Raw genomic sequence first — 19,911 nt, forward strand, 5'->3', positions numbered from 1 at the left:
GGAAGTGAACTGAGAGTTTTCTAATTGCCTTTCCATGTCATTCTACACTCTTTTTTAGTTAGTGATTGGAAGTTTCTTATTACACAGCAATATTGCTAAAGTACCAAGGTTTCATACTTGGCACAAGGACATATTGAAATTATAAGCATCTGATTTGCTAGCCTATGAAAACATACAATATTGAACTCCAAATAGTTTGACGTGTGGTTTCCCTGCCCCCAAACAGAGTTCTAGAGTGTCATTTTCTTTTTATGATTGTTTGCATTAGTTATCACACAACTAGGTTTTCTATTTGCCTTTTTATATGGCACCCTACAACATCTATGTGTGCCAGTCTATATAATTTGATGGGGGTTTTTTACACGTCTTTTTTATGTTCTGCATAATAAAAAATAATAATAATATGAAACACTCCTAGAGACTAGGGTAATTACTACATTTCTCATGTGATTCAAGCCAATCAGTTTTTGACTTTGTGCTGCAACATAACCTGAGATGTGCTAAAGAGTCCCAGAAGGACACAAAATATCATGTCATATTGGCTGATAACTCTTCATATGGCTCTGGTATTGTTTTCCTATATTAAAATTAATGTATTGTAGACAAACCCAACTTACTTTCTCGCCGACTTCTACTGCTACCTGATCTGTTCATTGCTTGACCTGTCTGTTGAAGTGTGTTACAGGTTGGCAATTTCATAACAAGAAGGGGAACATGGAACATGTCATATTTTATGAGCATGCAGTGCAAAAAGAAAGTAGTCCATAAAAACCTATGATGAAAAAGCACAAGATAAATATAATGGATTTTTTTTTTAACAGCTGCTCTGTCTCTCACACATTTACTCTTTTTGATGTCCAGGAAAATAAATTAAGTTTAAGTATGAAAAATGCATATTACTAAGAGGAATAAGTTATTTATGCAATTAAAATGTGGTTAAAGGAAATCCTCTCTCACTCTTGAAGTATTAACATTTTTCAGTTTATTAAACTTTATTTAATAAACTGATGTTGCCCTCTAGTGTTCAAGTGTAGCTTCAAAATACTTTAGAAATAGAAGAATGATCCATACAAGTTATGTAATGGCTTCTCTTTTGTACCTGGAACAAAATGAATCTGACAGACTGCAAGCAGTTTTTAGAAACTAAGAATTTTTAAAATAACTTGTTCCACTTCTTGTAGAAGCTCAAATCTCAACTCTGTTTCCTTACTATATTGGTCACTGCCAACATGCAGCTTATTTCCATGCATGTACTGTTAAAATGTCAAATGTCTGTTTACTATCTTATTTAGATGCAATGTTTTCAGATTGTATTTTTAGTTACATTAACCTACCACTTGGGCCAGAGCCAGCCTTGGACAATACATACTGTGTCTGCCAACTATCAGCTTCCTCCAAAGAGAAGGCTACCCCAATTAACACCCCTTCCCCACCTGCCTCCAACAACCTCCTTACTACAATAAAGACTCACACTGGGAACTTCATGGCTTTAGATCAGTGGCTCTCAAACTGTTTTTACTGGTGACCCCTTTCACACAGCAAGCCTCTGAGTGCGACCCCCCCCCTTATACATTAAAAACATTTATATTTAACACCATTATAAATGCTGGAGGCAAAGCGGGGTTTGGGGTGGAGGTTGACAGCTCGCGACCCCCCATGTAATAACCTCACAACCCCCTGAGGGGTCCCAACTTCCAGTATGAGAACCCCTGCTTTAGACAGCCGCTCCAGCAAGTGAGCTAAAAGGGAGCCTCCTTCTAGCCCAGACAGTAAAAGCTAAGCTCTTTCCACAGCATGTGCATGAGTAAATTGTCTGTCACAAAGAGATATGCAAATAGGGATTATTATTAAACACATATGACGTATTAACAAAGTCTGCTGACACAGACCATATTCAAGACGTCAAACAAATACTCACTGTCCTTTTAAAAGGAACATAGTCAACTTCAAATCTAGTCAGCCATCTTAAGAAGAAAGTTAGAAGTAGTTTCAGGCACTACTGCTGCTCCCATGTCTCTCTGACTGTATTTATCACTTCACAAACACATTTTCCAAAAATGTTTTTCACCCATATTCCTTGCTAAGAGCTTAATATAAATAGTGGAAAAAAATAAACTGATTGCAGTACACAAAGTGAGCTGATAAAATGGAAATGCTGTTCTCTCTATAATGTTTTTCATTTACCATAATCTAAGGCAGTGGTTTTCAAACTTCAGGCTGCGACAAATGCTAGGCATTGGGTCACTCTGTTCAGCATCCAGGGACCCTGGCAGCCGGCCAGTAAAAACTAGTAGTCCCTACCTGTTCGGATACCGTGCTGCGCCCTGGAAGCGGCCAGCAGCAGGTCCGGCTTCTAGGTAAGGAGGCCCCGGGGCGCTGCACGCTGCCCCCACTCCGAGCACCGGCTCTGCACTCCCATTGGCCGGGAACCAGCCAATAGGAGCTGGGGGGGTGTGCCTGCGGGCGAGAGCCACTTTTGCGCCTCCACCTAGGAGCCGGACCTGCTGTTGGCTGCTTCTGGGGCTCAGCATGGTTCATGGTGCCAGGACAGGCAGGAAGCCTGCCTCTGCACCCCGTCTGTGCTGCTGACCAGGAGCCGCCAGAGGTAAGCCCACGCCCCAACCCCATGCCCCAATCTCCTGCCCCAGCCCTGAGCCACCCCCAAACCCGGAGCCCCCTCCTGCATCTCAAACCCTTCATCCCCAGAGGTCGTGGGCATCAACAATTTTGTTCAACTGGGTCGCCAGAAAAACAGTTTGAAAACCACAGATCTAAGGTGTTACCTAATGTTACAATGACACATTTGCAGATTTAAGCATCATGAAGAAGCTGGTCTTGCCTCCATACAATGAAGTTCACTTAGAGCAAGTTTTCAACTTCTTTGTTTCGGATAAATTAATTTTTCTTCATAAATCTGTTAGTTTGAGTTAAAATTAAAGATGGATGCTTTAAGAAATTTATTCTAAGGAAATTATTTTTGTACACCTCGTTTAATCCCATCCAAAAAAACCTCATCTCAAGCACCAAATTTCACACACAGCCTAAGAACTGATTTGATATAGGTTACTTTTTTAATTTAAAAATGAATTATTTCCCCTTATTGATGATAATCCCATTTTTCTGTTGTTGATTATACTGGCTGTCAAATGGATGCTCTAGGGTCTAGGCTTTCATTTAAAAAAAATGATTCTAGACTTCATGGTTGTGACAAGCCTTAAAAACAAGAACTGGATGCTACAAACCCTGTCATCCCATCCCGCACACCATTGCTTCCCACAGCTATGCCCCCTAAATGTGGCTGTTCACTCCCACAAAGTTCATGTGTTGAGTGCCTGTGAGTGTTAACAGCCATGTAGTGGAAGCATGAAAGTAGGGTTGCCACCTGACCAGGTTTTCCCAGGATCATCCCTATTTTGAGGTAGCTATCCTGGGAAATTTGCAAGAATGCTTAGTACACACTGCTAGCTGTCTAGTTGTATGGGCTCAGGATCCTTTCGGATGTTCCAGGTTTTTGTACCTCAGAAGTGACAACTCTATGCAGGAGGTGAATGAAGATGCGTGTGTGGAGGGGGGTATAAGAAGGCTGGGAGTGAGGGGACAGGGTTGTGCAGTGGGCCTGGAATGAAGTGTGAGCTCAGCACCGGGACAGCAGTGCTGCCTGGGTTCCCCAGTGTGCTGAGACAGCTTAGAGCTTCTTCTACTAAACTCAAAAGATATACGGGCTTGCTGAGACATTTCTATTGATTGGAGGAGGCATTTCTGACAGCTGGACAGATCTGTGTGATGTAGTCATAGCTGTCCTTTAAACTTTCTTATTTACCAGCAATAGTTATGAAACTGAAGATTGCCTATCTCCCATTGTCCTCTTTATTTATAGCAATCCTGTTGTTGCTGTGAACTCCATCAGAAGCCTGTGCATGCTCTTTGATTAGATGTTGAGTTATTAGATGTCGAGGTTATTTTCTGCGGCCAGCAAGCTCCTCACAGCCCACCCGCCTCCCCCACTGGCTCCAGCCCGACGCGCACTGGGGACAGGGCAGGCTCCCTGCCTGCCTGCCCTGCCCCCGCGCCGCTCCGGGAAGTGGACAGAACCTGGGGGAGGAGAGGCGCAGGGGTGTGTGTTGATGTTGCTTCAGGCACCATCCCAGCAGCTCCCATTGGCCGTGGTTCCCCGTTCCCGGCCAATGGGAGATGCTGGGGGCAGTGCCTGAAGCAACAGCAACACACACACACCCCTGTGCCCCTGCTCCCCCACGTTCCAGCCACTTCCCAGAGCGGCACAGGGGCAGGGCTGGCAGTCGAACCCCCTGCCTTGAGAGCCCCTTGCCGCACCCTGCACCCCGACCCCCTACCATACCCTGTACCCTGACCCCCTGCCCTGATCCCCCTGCTGCACCCCGCACCCCTCCTGCACCCAACTCCTTGCCCTGAGCCCCCTGCTGCACCCCACACCCCTCCTGCACCCCAACCCCCTTCCCTGAGCCCCTGCTGCACCCCTCCTGCACCCTGACCCCCTGCCACATCCGTCATCCCTCCTGCACCCCACACCCCAACTCCCTGCCCTACCCCACACCCCTCCTGTGCCCCCTGGGGGCAGGGAGGGGGCGGAGTTGGAGTGGAGATTTCAGGGAAGGGGTGGGAAGAGGCGGGGCCTCATGGAAGGGGTGGAGTGGGGGCAGGGCCGAGGGCAGTTGCGGGGAGGTGTCAGTAATGCGGACCTCAGGCCAATGCACTAGTCCTCATGTGGCTCTCATGGTCATTTGAGTTTGAGACCCCTGCTCTAAGTCATGAGGCAATGTATTAAATAGGACTGTCAGGTAAAACAGTAGTGTTTCCACACTGTTTAACAGATATTTTTGTTCAAAATAGTAACAGAATACAGGGATGGGCTGTACAGATGCAGACAATAAGTTTTGTTCACAACCTAATCAAGGTGCAGAATATTATGTTAGGATCTTGATTTTTTTATTTTAAAGCTAAAAACGTCTCTGCTTAACTTAGACAGTGTTTGTTTATTTTATGATTTAGCAGTTAAATGAATTTTACTCCACAATTCAGGGTGTACTTTTTTGGGGGCGGGGAAGGGGGAAAGAACACATCCACAGCTGCTTGCCCCTTTTCCACCTGTAGCTAAGAGAGAACACACCCTCCTCAAGGATTTCAGCACTGCAGTTCAGTTGCAGGCTACAGCTTCTAACAAAGACTGCACTTCTTACCAATGTATTGTTTCAGTTTCCCCTCCCATCACACATCAGCATACATTCCATTGATCAAGTAGTCTAGCCTATTATAACGTCTTCTTTTAAGAGATTGAGACATTCTTCTGCCTATTAGCGCAATAACTAATAGCAAAAACACTATCCCAAAAAGTAAAGATGCTACGAGACCACTTTTGTCACCAGACTGAGGGGCATGCTTGCTTTTTGGAACATCATCTAATAGGTAGGCTTCTGAATCACGCTGACTATTATCCTGGTGCATATTTTGAAAAGGAGACGAGGAATCCTTACTAAGCAAAGCAACAACTGACAAAGAAAAGAGGTCGATGCTGCTAGTACTGTCTGTAGAGGTGGCTATTGGCTTGATAGTGGTGGCAGAAGTTCTTAGCCTTGCAAATTCTGTAGCAGTTCTGGAATACGAGCTCATGTGGTTAGTTGTGGTAAAAGCAGTGCTGGTAGGAATCTGAGTGCTAGTGGTTGTGTTTTTGAGTACAGCACTACTGATAGTGGTAGGAAGCATGGCAGGTGGTGGTGGAGTGGAGGCGCTAAGCTGAGACGTTCGAGCAGCCCTTGTAGGCAATAGCTTGGTTATTTTTTGTTTTGGGAAAGAATCTAAGGTCTCAGGATGTATTTTCTCTTGGTCTTCAGGAAACTGTGTGTGGAATTCAATCTTATCTAAATGTTCTTCTATATGGTCAATGAGTTCAGACATCTGAGAAGTAATAGATTTCTGCAAAGCAACCGTATGATTCAGGTGACCTGTCTGATTGGGAAGGTCAAAGCGAGCTGCTTGTGAAGAAAGAGAGTTTCCATTCGACTCGTAATTTGCAGGCTGTGAGTCCAGAATCTGTATACCTAAAAATAGAAAGAAAATATATAAATTAATTATTCAATCCACTTTAGCAATCAAATGCTTCCTCTGCTTACTGCTTCTTCTGAATCCAATAGAGAATCACAAAAGAGGCCCACCCCGAAAAGAAACAACTAAACTGCCGGGGCTATCATGATTTTCTCCTCTTTTTAAAAAAATCACTCAAGTGTTTGGCAATAGGCATGTTAAAATTACAGTTGTCATAGCACAAATTGATACTCCATCTCCAAAGCCTAAAAGTATCAGGCCAGATTCTTCACAGTCTTACAACTTATGTAAGCATTTATCTCTGTGCAAAGAAATCATTTGATTTGGTAGTGTTCTGTACTCACATTGCACATGTTTAAATGCTTATACAGAGGTGCAAGGCAGTGAAGAATCAGGCCAATCATCTTCAAAACATTCTTAGTCTCTGCCAACCTGAGAAGCAGAAGTTACCAAGTCACACTTGTATTTGTCAATTTTGCATGTATCTATCTAAGGTACTTATAAAGCCCCTGTTGCTGCAGAATCTGGGTGCCCCATTCTTTTAATGTTATTATCCTCACAATGTAATTATCCTGTGAGGTAGGGAAGTACCATTATTTTCATTTTACACAGGCACAAAAAGGTTAAGTGACTTGCAAAAAGTCTCACAGGAAGTCTGTGGAGGAGCATGAACTTGAGCCATCATGAGGGGAAGTGGATGAAGAGTTGTTGGAAGTGAGGAGGGGCAGGGTCCATCATAAGTAGTTGACTAAAATGTTCACCCTTTCCTCTGAAGTTAAATGGAATCAGTTTCTAAGCAGCACAGTGCATTGTAGCTCGGTTAAAGCTATTAACTGGAGTCTGGTAGCAAAGTATGCACAGTTTGGCATGATAAAAGCTGCATACAAACTCACACTATTGACAAAGGTTCCACTATGTTAAGATACTGTATATAGATCTTATACAAAAGAAAACAAAACAAAAATAAAACAAAAAAACCCTAACGCTTTGGGTAATAGTTCTTAGGAAGACTAACTAACTGGCACAGCTCCTTTGTCCACATTTATCATCATCCAATAGCCAGCTGGATTTACCATTGGGTGTGGTGATTCACCCTTATTCACCGTATTGCCTCTAAGTACTGGAGGGTTAACCATATATTGAAATTCCTAAGCAAACAAGAAACCACACACACCCAACACTTAGATAACCTAGAATTAATGGTGAAAGAATCTGACACTTCCTTCAATTGAAAAATCTCTCAGAAATGGATTTTCTCTCTAAGAAAAGTTAAGTGATAAGACGACCATGTTAAGGTTCCACTTTACAAGATCACCATATCATTACAATATGCAAATATTTGGGTGACCTTCACTGTATATCTTTAATTTTCCCCTGCCACCTGACAGCAGCCAGAAACTAAGATAAGCAAGTTGACTCACAGGCTTCCCTCATCAGTGATTGCCCTAGTGTCCCTAATGTAAAACAACATGAAGGATGTACACTCTTGCTTCCCTCAGAATTTTCCCCAATATATCTTGATTTTGACCAGCAACATCTCTGCTCTTAAGAGCAAAATTGTGCAATACACACAAAATAGGTACAGACTGAGATCACCTGAGGTGTAAGTCAGGATTTGACCTGAAGCTAGTGCACTAACCCCGTGTACTATTGCAAGAGAACAGACAGGAAGAAGACTAGAAACTGAATATATGGAGAATTTAGAAGGAGAGTACGCTGTTAAGTAGCTTGCACTCTGATTTCATCTGCCTTAAAAATGATATAATTAGATACATATAGGACGTTTGAAAAAAGAAGTAGTGGATTTAAAATATACGAAACACATTCATGGTTTCTTCTGTCTCTACTGGAAGCCCCTTTATCCAGGATGCTGTGCTAACTTCCATTATATTGGGTCATGAGGAAGTAAAAAATCTTCACAGTTAATTCCATTAATTGAAATGGAAAGACCACCTACCCCAGCTGCTGTCCTACAAGTTGGGAAATATATTTTAAGTTTCTAGAAGGGACATTAAGCAGCATAGAGCAAAAAAACAGTTATGTTGTAAACTGGAATGCAATAACTTTTTAAAGAAACTTCCATTTAAAACCGTAACCAGAATGGAGAAGATCCTTGTCGTTATATGCGTTTGTTACCACATGGCCTTTTCACAATCTATCCAACAGACAGCAAAAAACAAACAAAAAAACCAACAACCAAATAGAGTCTTCCAAGAACAAGTTATTGATTTTTCTGCAAGCTGTACTCAGTAGTTAGAAAGGGAAATCTACATGATTTGATATTTTATTATTTAATATGCACCACAAACTCAAAGGTCAAAATCTAGATCGGGGTCGGCAACCTTTCAGAAGTGGTGTGCCGAGTCCTCATTTATTCACTCTCATTTAAGGTTCCGCGTGCCCGTAAGACATTTTAACGTTTTTAGAAGGTCTCTTTCTATAAGTCTATAATATATAACTAAACTATTCTTGTATGTAAAGTAAATAAGGTCTTTAAAATGTTTAAGAAGCTTCATTTAAAATTAAATTAAAATGCAAAGCTCCCCGGACCGGTGGCCAGGACCCGGGCAGCGTGAGTGCCACTGAAAATCAGCTCGTGTGCCGCCTTCGGCACCAGTGACATAGGTTGCCTACCCCTGATCTAGATGATCAAAATCCCAACAGTTCCTCAGTTCCTAGTGCATTACCTCTGAGACAAGGAATTTTCCCAGCAATACAGTAGATGTGGTCAGCTAAACCACCATTCCTTTCTCATTCTAAACAAAGGAGTGTGGGACTGAACCCCACTTGTAGAAGCCATGCTCTTAGACAAGCACCCAAAGTAGAGCAATTATGCAGTATTCATGTAAATTGGGTTGCGCAACCTGCAGATTACCAAATTCACTCCCTCAAATAACAGTCAGAAAACTGCAGTGTGTGTGTAATTTATGCTGTGGGAAACAGTTTGGTTGGGGGACAAAGAAGGATCTCATCACCCTACATGAATCTTCCCACCTTCTTCCTCAAAGCCAACAGATGTACCTGAACACTCATGGATGTACCATCAGAAAGCAGACAGTTATTGCAGTCAGAGTCTGACTAATCACACCCTATATTTTTGAGGTTAAAAAAAAAAGTCAGCTTTATTTCCTCATTTTCATTTTAGATTGTAAGCTCCCAACTGCAGGGACCTTGTCTTCTTAAGAAATTGCCAAGTGCTAGGCACACTAGTGGCATTATAATAGAATAGATAATCTTGCTATTGAAAGAAGACAGAGAAAGCAGTACACAAACCACTATTTAAAAAATATAAAAGAAGAGTATTCTACATGACCATTCTCAAATAGTCCATATGCTAAACTACCTTGGAGGTCATCTCCTAGAGGCCATCCACTCTTAAAGGAAATGTCTAATAGGATTCTATGGGTATTCTCAGTAGATATCCACCAATATCGCAGTTCGTTATTTGCATGGAGAATATTGTCTATGTTCCAAATGAGAGTATGAAAGGCAGAGCAGAAACCCTACGTAGTTTTTCAGCAATAGCTTCTGTGGCTGGAAACAGAAGATAAAACATCTTCTGAATCACAAACTGGTTCTGTGGTGGTTGAGCTGGAAAAATCAAGTTTGCACTGAATAAAACTGCTCCAATATTTGAGTATTTTTCTTTATCACTAATAACTGTAACCTTGTGCACATTTCTATCTGAAAAAAAAAATTAAAAGGTTTGTCACAAGAAGTGGGCTAGGCTTCTTGGTAACTACCTTTGAAAAGCTTATCAGCAATGTAGGCTTAAGGTAAACGAGCTCACACACATCATTTCCATAATTCAATATGAACAGGAGCCAGAAAAACAGCACAATTGAAAACAATGAGTATAACTCAGCAATTGCACTTTGGCAGATCAAGAGCCCGGCACAGTCACATGTTCTCTTCCCGCTTTCAATCCTCTACATACTCCTGGGGGAGAAAAGAGTGGGAGACGTGTGATAAAAGTTAGATAATAAATTAATTACTTTGACTCTTCTGTTTTTGCACCCTAAGAGTTTAAGCCATTTGTTCCTTCCCCTGCCCTGGTTTCCTGGTGTTATCACAGCAAATGTACCCTAACAATTTCTGAAAAAGTTATGCGGATGACCCTGCTAGACAGCATGCTTTCCCTCACCAACCAATTCCTTCCCAGGAGAAAGTTACCTCTTCAGTAAGCTCAGCCTTTGGGAAATATCTGAGAGAGAGAGGAAAAACTCCAGTATATTAAAAAAACCTTGTGTTCTCTGCAAAGTGAGCCATACTGAAACCACCACATCAACTCCCTTGCGGAAGGACAGTCTAATTGTCAATGTGTTATTTGAAGAGTACAGTCAGATAAGGTGCCAGTGTAGAAGTATATTTTGAGAGACAAGGTGTGTGAGATCTTTTAATGGACCAAATTCTGTCAGTGAAAGAACCAAGCTTTCAAGCTACACAGAGCTCTTCTTCATTACCTCACCCACCTTGTCTCTCTAATATGCTGGAACTGACATGGCTACCACTACACTGCAAAATATATTTTGGTAAGCTTGCTACATCTTAATAGCTGACCTTAGTACAGCTAATGTATTAGCACCAAAAAGTGCACAGTACATTAGAGATGACAAGTAATTCCTGAGTTCTAAGTCTTCTCTAAACCTTGCTACTGACATGCAATTTGGCCTTGGGTAAGTCACTTTGCACCTCTGCTTCAGCTTCTCTACCTGAAAAAAAGAGGAATATTACTACTTTTGTTTACTTACTAACCTTGCAGAGATGTTATGAAGATTAATATTTGTACAGTGCTTTCTATAACTAGGTATTTATATGCCCCTCAACCACCACAATATGATCCCTTCAAACATGTAAAGTGCTACAAGGGTGCTAAATTTCTGCTGCTTCCAGTAATATTTAATATACCCATAGGGAATTTCTCCCAAACACATAGAATGTGTCAAAATGGAAGAAGCTTTTTAAGCGCGCACAAACTGTATTATTTAGGAATAAATCCCTGGTCTAAAGAGCTTCCAGTCTAAACAGAAAGCATACGTATGAAAGATTAGAGAGGAGATATAATTTCCTGACACATTAATATTAACTGTGTCTCACACTGTCATGGTATGACAGGATGGGCTTGTTTTGTTTTTTTAAAGAGGGAAAGACTATAAAAGATTTTGAAGTTTAACAAAGTGGGGGCAATCAGGATGCATCATGGGAGATGCAGTTCACATGAGAAGCCAGGTCCATAAAGAAAAAAGGGAGTATAAGGCATGCAAAACTATAACTCCCATGAAGCACTAAGGTAGCTTTTCCAAAATGAAATTTTCAGTTTTCAGCTGATCATTTTCCGTTTTACATTTTTTGCTGATAAATCAAAACATTTCTGACCAACTCTAATGCAAACACACATCTGTAAGATACATGAGTATAAACAAAGTCAACGATCAGTTGATTTTAGTATTGTTTACCTCTATTTATCCTGTAGCTGACGAGTCCTTTTGCTGGTTTCATTGGACAAGCTTCCTTACTAGGGCAGTAAAACAGGTAGCAGTTTGGATGCTGGCTTATCCTTCGACCATCAAAAATCATCAAATTACATTGCCTGTCTCCTAAAAAAGGATAATATATTATATACTTTAGCAGCATGAGGTGTTGTATCTGCCTCTTTTATGGCAGTAAGATCTGCTTAGCTTGACTAAAATCCTCCAGATCAGTATGAAGGGAAAAGAATGAATATATCACATTCTGCAGGAAATAATATAGTTATGAGGATTAATAAATATATATAACTAGATACCTAAAAGCTAAAAGCCAATCTGCAAGACGTTGCCCCTCCTTCTACGTGTCAACCAGGTCTAACAGAAATAGTAGGATAAGCCTTCCCTCACCCACCTGCTGGGATTCTTACCAAGGTGCTGTTGCCCTCATATCAGATCTTGGGACACCATTTTTCATATGAGCCTTTGGCTCAAAGGCATCCAATAAATTTGAAAAACCACTAATTTCTTTGAATGGCTGAGAGAAGATTTCACCATCCCCACAGCCTCCTGACTGTTTCTGCTGTTTGATTCACTGTTAACACTGTGATGCTGCTATCTGCAGCCACAGTTCATTCTGCTTCTAAGGGCTTGATGGAAAGCAAAGTTCCCAGAAGAGTGTAAGCATTTTATTTGTAGCTACTCAAATGTAACATAAAATAATCCATTGCTTCTTTTTATTCTGCCTACTGGACTCACAAAGTTATGGCTTCTACGTCTTAGAGTGGATGGTAAGGGCGAGGGGGAAGGGCTTAAAACCATTGGGCATGCCTAACATTCAAGATACATGCAATAATTGCTCAGATTAATACACATTACTAGGACTTAATCACTAAGGTCTCATTTCATTGGCTAATAGGTTAAGCAAAACAGACCAATATTCACAATACCTTGGTATGAAAGGAGAGAAATATTCACATTCAGCGCTGAAACAAGAAAGAAAATGCAAAATGTCCTGGTTCTTCCCCTTTGAGGGCTGACACCCGCTCATCCTATCCCAGCCCATTACAAGCATGTCATAAGCAATGATAGAGAAGAACAGAAATCAAGGGAGTATAAGTTTACCTGATATTTTTTTTTCTAAGCAGCAAACATTAATACAAGCTTCCTGAGTTGGTGTATATATTGGCTCAGTCCCTCTGATGCCTTTTGAGAGAGATAGCATCATATCAATTACAATATTTTCCATCTTCTCTAGAGAGCAATCTTGACTTAGGGATGGCCCAGGTATCATGTAACAACACATCATTAGGAATGTGCAAGTAGACCACGAAGTTATGCTGATGGACATTTTTACTTAGGTGCCTTCTTCTTGAGACAGAAACAATGATGAACTTCTTGGTGTTTAACTTCAAGATAATCTCATTTTAAGAAGAATGCATATCTGTGGGGAAAAACAAGGAAAGGCTCCTTTTAGTCAAAGAGAAGTTTTCAACAACTTTTAAGAGCCTTTTGTACAAGTAGCAAATGTAGGTAATTTTTTTTAAAGTTTATATTACATACTTGATGCAAAGTTACTTACTTCCCAACATACTTGGCATCCAATTAAAAACACTGCTACCCTTTTCAAATGAAAAAGAGTGGTGAACACAGCACACAAGAATCTCTCTGAGTATTTATATGGCCCCTATCATCGTAATATCTGAGTGGCTCTCAATCTTTAATGTATTTTCATTACATACCTATAAGGTAGGAAACTGCTATTATCCCCATTTTACAGAGGGGAAATGGAGGCATAAGGGACTTGTCCACAGTCACACAGGAAGTCACCATCAGCCCTGGACATACATATTGGAATCCTCTTCCCTACTTTTTCAACCAAGGTGCCCAAGGGCATAAAAATGCCAACAAAGGGGATCAGTGCAAACACTGGAAACAGGTGATTTGGAGAATTGCTATTGAGAGACACAGTCCCCCTTACATAACCATGCTCCAGAGGATAAAGAGAGTAAAAATGGTTACATAGGCCTGGTCTACACTACGGGGGTGGGTCGAACTAAGGTACGCGACTTCAGCTATGCGAATAGCGTAGCTGAAGTTGAACTACCTTAGTTCGAATTTCCTACCTGTCCAGACGCCGCGGGATCGAACTCCGCGCCTCCCCCATCGACTCCGCCACCGCCGTTCGTGGTGGTGGAGTTCCGGAGTCGACGGGAGCGCGTTTGGAGTTCGAACTATCGCGTCTAGATTAGACGCGATAGTTCGAACTCCGAGAAGTCGAACTCTCCGCGTCGACCCGGTGGGTAAGTATGGACCTATCCATAGATTCATAACTTCCAAGGCCAGAAGGGACCACTGTGATCATGTAATCTGACCTTCTGTATAACACAAGCCACAAAACTTCCCTAAAATAATTCCTAGAACATGTCTTTTCAAAAAAATCCAGTCTTGATTTTAAAATGGTCAGTGATGGAGAATCCACCACGACTCTTGGTAAGTTGTTCCAATGGTTAATTACTCTCATTATTAAAAATGTATGCCTTGTTTCCATTCTGAATTTCTCTAGGTTCAGCTTCCAGCCATTGGATTGTGTTATACTTTTCTCTTCTAGATTAAAGAGCCCATTATTAAATATTTGCTTCCCATATAGGTCCTTACAGACTGTAATCAAATCACACCTTAACTTTTTCTTTGTTAAGGTAAATAGACTGAGCTCTGCGTGTCTATCATTACAAGGAAGGTTTTCTAATCCTTTAATCATTTTCATGGCTCTTCTCTGAAACCTTTCCAATTTATCAAGATCTTCTTGAATTGTGGACACCAGAACTAGACACAGTATTCTAGCAATGGTTGTACCAGCATCAAATATAGCGGGAAAACAACCTCTCTACTGTTACTCGAGATTCCCGTTTATGTGCTCAAGGATTGCATTAGACCTTTTGGCCATGGCATCATACAGGGAGCTCGTATTCAGCTGAATATCCACCACAACACCACTGGCAGTTTTGTCAAGCAAAATAGTGGTTTCAGTAACTTTTTAAATGGATACGCATCCACCACACAAAAAGTACCATCAAATCTAGCAGTGCTGCTGGTACTCTCAGTAGTCTGGCTAAGATTTGAATAGATCATGGAGACTAAATGACCTCCAGGTCCCATGGGCAGGACAGCACAGAAGAAGCTTGTAATGTTACTGCCTATGCTGTATCTTTCTAGTAATTAGAAGGATTCAGATCTCAGGATACTTAAGTCTTATACCTTAAGACTGAAGGATAGCTAATGTGACGCCAATTTTTGAAAAAAGGCTCCAGAGGCGACCCCAGCAATTACAGGCCTGTTAGCCTAACTTCAGTACTGGGCAAACTGGTTGAAACTACAGTAAAGAACAGAATTGTCAGACACCTAGATGAACATGATTTGTTTGGGAAGATTCAACCTGGTTTTTGCAAAGGGACATCATGCCTCACCAATCTACTACAATTCTTTGAGGGGGGGGGGTCAACAAACATGTGGACAAGGGTGAGCCAGTGGATATAGTGTCTTAGATTTTCAGAAAGCCTTTGACAAGGTCAGAGCTGTCCTGTCCATAGGAGGGACCGGGGCAACTGCCACGGGCCCTGAGCTTTGGGGCGGGGGGAGCAGGGCGGCCCAGGGGCCTAGTGAGGGGCCTGGAGCCAGCAGCAGAGACTGGGCCCACGCCCCGCACTCACTGGCCTGGGTGTTTATTTCTTTTTCTTGCCCACAGCCCCCCCAGGCTCAGGCTCAGTCTCTGCAGCAGCGAGTAACCTGGCCTCAGCCCGCTCTGCTGGCTCCCGGCGTCACCTGCTGCTGCAGGGTCCTAGTGCCCCCCCCGACACTAGTGCCATGGCAGGCTGCCCCTGCCCCTGCCCTTCCGCCTTGGATGGACCCTTCCCTTTTCCGGCCGGACCCTCACCAGCACAGGGGGCCTCCTAGCACAGGTGCGTGCCAGCCAGTAGTCTCCCTCGCCCATCGCCCAGCACTGGTGTCCCCCAGAGCCCCACACCTCCCCCTTCACTGCTCTTTTTCCCTCTCCCAACGCTGTGGGGGTCCTCCAATGCCACCTCCAGGCTAGGGCCACCCCCCTGCCTCAGGGTCCTCCTTGCCTTTCAGCTCTCTAGTCTTGGGGTCCCCTTCCCTGCAGTACCAGGACCTGGAGTCCCACAACTCTGCTCTCTCCATCACCCCTCAGGACTGGGGTCCTCCATCCATCTGCTTTTCCACCTCCCCTCCCCTCCCAGCCCCAGAGAAAACAGATCTTAGAGCCCCTCCTCCATGCTGGAGGGTCCTGGGGTGCCCCAGCACCAGGGCACATATAGGCCCTCTAAGAGCTACCCAGTTCCCGAGACATGGATTCTCAGTGTTGCAAATGTGTAATTACATTTTTAAAAAATCCACTGAGGGAAGCGAGACCATATGCACCTGGGAAGTAAGTTTGCTTCAAGGAAGTCCATGAAGGTGGATTTCAGAATGTAAGTGGCACGACACTGATCATGGTCGGTGACTTTTTTTTTAATTATATGAACTTTATTATAAATTATAAAAAAGAACTACAATATAACATAACATTATAATTATGCAGCTGGGCACTATCAATATTTAACCTGTGGCCAGCAGCTGCTCTTGAAGTTCCCTGTAACCAGATTTCACCTGTATAAATAACGTTAAGGGGGCCCCCTACAGGCTAATTTGCCCCGGGCCCCGCACCCCTCTTGGGATGGCCCTGGACAAGGTCCCTCACCAAAGGCTCTTAAGCAAAGTAAGCTGTTATGGGATAAGCAGGAATGTCCTCTTATGGATCAATAACTGGTTAAAAGATAGAAAACAAAGGGTAGGAATAAATGTACATCTTCAGAATGGAGAGAGGTAAATATTGTTCCCCCAGAGGTCTGTACTGGGACTTATCCTATTCAACATATTCGTAAATGATCTGGAAAAAGGGATAAACAGTGAGGTGGCAGAAACTGCAGATGATACAAAATTACTCCAGATAGTTAAGTGCAAAGCAGACTGCGAAGAGTTACATAGGGAACTCCCAAAAGCAGATGACTGGGCAGATGAACTTCAATGTTGATAAATGCAAAGTAATGTACATGGAAAGCATAATCCCAACTATACATATAGAATGATGGAGTTTGCATTAGCTGTTCCCACTCAAGAAAGCGATCTTGGAGTCATTGTGAGTAGTTCTCTGAAATCATCCACTCAATGTGCCGTCAAAAAAGCAAACAAAATGTTGGGAATCATTAAGAAAGGGATAGCTAATAAGACAGAAAATATCATATTGCCTCTATATAAATCTATGGCATGCCCACACCTTGAATACTGCGTACAGATGTGGTCGCCCCATCTCAAAAAAGATATATTGGAATTGGAAAAGGTTCAGAAAGGGGCAACAAAAATGATTAGGGGTATGGAACAGCTTCCATATCAGGAGAGTAACAAGGCTGGGACTTTTCAGCTTGGAAAAGGGATGACTAAGTGGGGGATATGACAGAGGTATAGAAAATCATGACTGGTGTGGAGAAAGAAAATAAAGAAGTGTTATTTACTCCTCATAAAACAGAATTAGGGGTCACCAAATGAAATTAATAGGCAGTAGGTTTAAAACAAACAAAAGGAAGTATTTCTTCACACAACTCAGAGTTAACCTGTGGAACTCTTTTGCCAGAGAATGCTGTGAACAGGGGCGGCTCTAGGCACCAGCAAAACAAGCTGGTGCCTAGGGCGGCAAAATGTAGGGGGCGTCCCCTGCCGGCGGGGAGGGCGGGAGGCTGGGCTGCCGGACCTGCCGCAGTCATGCCTGCGGGAGGTCCACCGGAGCCCCGGGACGAGTGGACCTGCCGCAGGCATGACTGCGGAGGGGGCGCTCGTCCCGCGGCTCGGCTGGACCTCCCGCAGGCATGACTGCGGCGGGTCCCCTCTTCCCGCGGCTCCGGTTGAGCTCCCGCAGGCATGCCTGCGGCAGGTCAACCGGAGCCGCGGGACCACGGCACCCGCCGCAGTCATGCCTGCGGGAGCTTAACCGGAGTCGCGGGAAGAGGGGACCCGCCGCAGGACCGGGGAAGGGCGGCGCAGCGCACCGCGCTGCTTGGGGCAGCCTGATTTCTAGAGCTGCCCCTGGCTGTGAAGGCCAAGACTATAATGGGGCTCAAAAAAGAACTAGATAAATTCATGGAGAATAGGTCCATCAATGCCTATCAGCTAGGATGGGCAAGGGGGTGGGGGTTCTCTCGCCAGAAGCTGGGAATGGGCGACAGGGGATGATCACTTGATGATTATCTGTTCATTCCCCCTGAAGCACCTGGCATTGGCCACTGTCCGAAGACAGAATATTGGGTTAGATGGACCTTTGGTCTGACCCAGTATGGCCGTTCTTATGTTCTTTCATGAACATAAACTTAAAAGAATTTAAATTATTTTGAAGTCCTGCAAAGATATGGGAAGATATGGGAAGTAGCCTCTGTATACAAACAAACAACAGTGAACTCCTCCTCCCTCACCTCATTCCCCTCCACACCAGTGTCCCCCCACCCCAAAAAGAAGGAGCAAGATTTTTTTTTGATGTCCCTAGTTTAAGGGAACACTCATTGCCCCTCTAAGCAAACTGGGCAACTCGTTGTGAACTACATAACTACAGAGAAGGAGGAGCAGCGCTGCTTACACGGCCATCTGCCAGGAAAAACTGGTTCCCCATCCCGCATATGTGGGTGGGGCAGAGGGCACAATAATCCCTAGGGCGGTCACAAGAAGCTGTGTCTGCTGTTATGTTTTCAGGGAGCCCGAGTCCTGAATCAAAGCCGGTGGGCAGGGAAGGAGATTGCACATGCACACAGAAAGGAGAGGAAACGGCTGCTGGGACAGGAAAGGGAGGAGGGGCGGGGGATTAAGGCACCAATTAACAAGACCACTGTTCTAAATGACTTGCAACTTGTTTTCAGTTAGCAGCTCACGGTCAGGCTCCCCAGTGTCCTATGCCTGGCCAACAGGACCTGGCTGCAACCCGGATCTCTCTCTCTCCTGCCCCGAGGAGTAGCAGCTGCTTGGGGTCCCCTGCATCTCAGCCTGCCCAGATCCCCCCTCGCTCTGCTCTCCCCGGGCAGCCTTACCGGGAAGAGACGTCCCTCGCCGCGGGCAGCGCTGCCCAGGGAAGCTGCAGCAGCCGAAGGAAGGAGCTTTGCTTTCAGGTCTCCTGGCTCTGGAGGCGCCTCCGGGTCCGGGTGGGAGGAGGCAGAGCCGCTGAGGGCAGGGGAGGGCTGAGCTGTGTGACTTTGAGGTGATCCCGGACGCTTGAAAACAAACTCCCGAGCTTAGCTTGACTCCAGGGACTCGTTTTATTGATCCCAATGGGGCTACTCAGCCCCCTGCTCACAAATCATGAATGAGGCTCAAAATGATTGGCATAAGAATAAGATTAAAAAAAAACAGCAACAAATGCAGATGAGGGGCAATACAAAAGGTGTAAAGTTATCATGGAATTATAGAAATATAGGGCTGGAAGGGACCACTCTATTCTTACTTGAGATCCCCCTATTTAAGGATTGCATTAGTCTTTTGCCCACAGTGTCACACTGGGAGCTCCTGTTCAGCTGATTATCCACCAGAACCCCATATCTTTTTCAGAGTCACTGCCTCTCTGGATAGTCTCCCATTGTATAAAAGTCTGGCCTACATTCTTTGTTTCTAGATGTATAATTTACATTCAACCGTATTAAAAAGCACATTGTTTGCTTATGCCCAGTTTACCAAGCAATCCAGATCCCTCTGTATCAGTGACCTTTCCTCCTTGTTATTTACCATTCTCCCAGTTTTTTGTGTCTTCTGCAAACTTAATCAGTGATAATTTTATGTTTTCATGCAGGTCATTAATAAAAATATTAACTACTGTAGGTCCAAGAACTGATCCCTGCAGGACCCCAGTAGAACTATACCCCTTCTGTGATGATTTCTCAGTTATAATTAAATTTTGAGACATATCAGTTAGCCAGCTTTTGACCCATTTAATGTGTGCCACGTTCATTTTATATATTTCTAGATTTTTAATCAAAATATCATGTGGTACCAAGTCAAATACCTTACAGAAGTCTAAGCATATAACATCAACTCTATTACCTGTATTAACCAAACTTGTAATCTCATCAAGGTATATGTCTTATAATCTCACCGAGGTATATACTTGAAATACCGGCACTATGGTTCACTTTTTGATCTCCGTCGCCTGAATGCAAAGACTAAGACAGTGCAGAAACTCCTTCTTGAGGCACTCTTTGCCGATGACTGTGCCCTCATGGCTCACACTGAAAATGATCTTCAGCACATTGTCAACAAGTTTGCTGAGGCCTCGCAACTC

The 19,911-nt window shown here is 43.6% G+C and overlaps 1 protein-coding gene across 1 annotated transcript; it reads right to left on the reverse strand.

Annotated features, from left to right (window-relative positions):
* Positions 1 to 4,813: 4,813 nt before the first annotated feature.
* MANSC1 (MANSC domain containing 1) lies at positions 4,814 to 18,774 on the reverse strand. The gene is made up of 4 exons (XM_044987903.1): positions 18,671 to 18,774; positions 12,669 to 12,987; positions 11,535 to 11,675; positions 4,814 to 6,074 (listed from the first exon to the last, which is right to left on the reverse strand). Exons 2-4 carry the CDS (start codon positions 12,892 to 12,894, stop codon positions 5,245 to 5,247), a joined length of 1,197 nt encoding a protein of 398 aa, XP_044843838.1. The 5' UTR covers positions 12,895 to 12,987; positions 18,671 to 18,774; the 3' UTR covers positions 4,814 to 5,244.
* Between the last annotated feature and the right edge of the window lie 1,137 nt (positions 18,775 to 19,911).

Source organism: Mauremys mutica, chromosome 1 (assembly GCF_020497125.1).
Source record: "Mauremys mutica isolate MM-2020 ecotype Southern chromosome 1, ASM2049712v1, whole genome shotgun sequence".
In the NCBI taxonomy this organism is placed as follows: Eukaryota; Metazoa; Chordata; order Testudines; family Geoemydidae; genus Mauremys; species Mauremys mutica.

Bases quoted from the DNA above. Each gene is read 5' to 3' on its own strand.
- MANSC1 (XM_044987903.1), bottom strand. From the start codon at position 12,894: ATGTCCATCAGCATAACTTCGTGGTCTACTTGCACATTCCTAATGATG. The intron at 11,676-12,668 runs GTAAACTTATAC...ATCCTTTTTTAG, and splicing joins CTTAGAAAAAAAAATATCAG to GAGACAGGCAATGTAATTTG. The intron at 6,075-11,534 runs GTAAACAATACT...TTCTATTTTTAG, and splicing joins CAGCTACAGGATAAATAGAG to GTATACAGATTCTGGACTCA.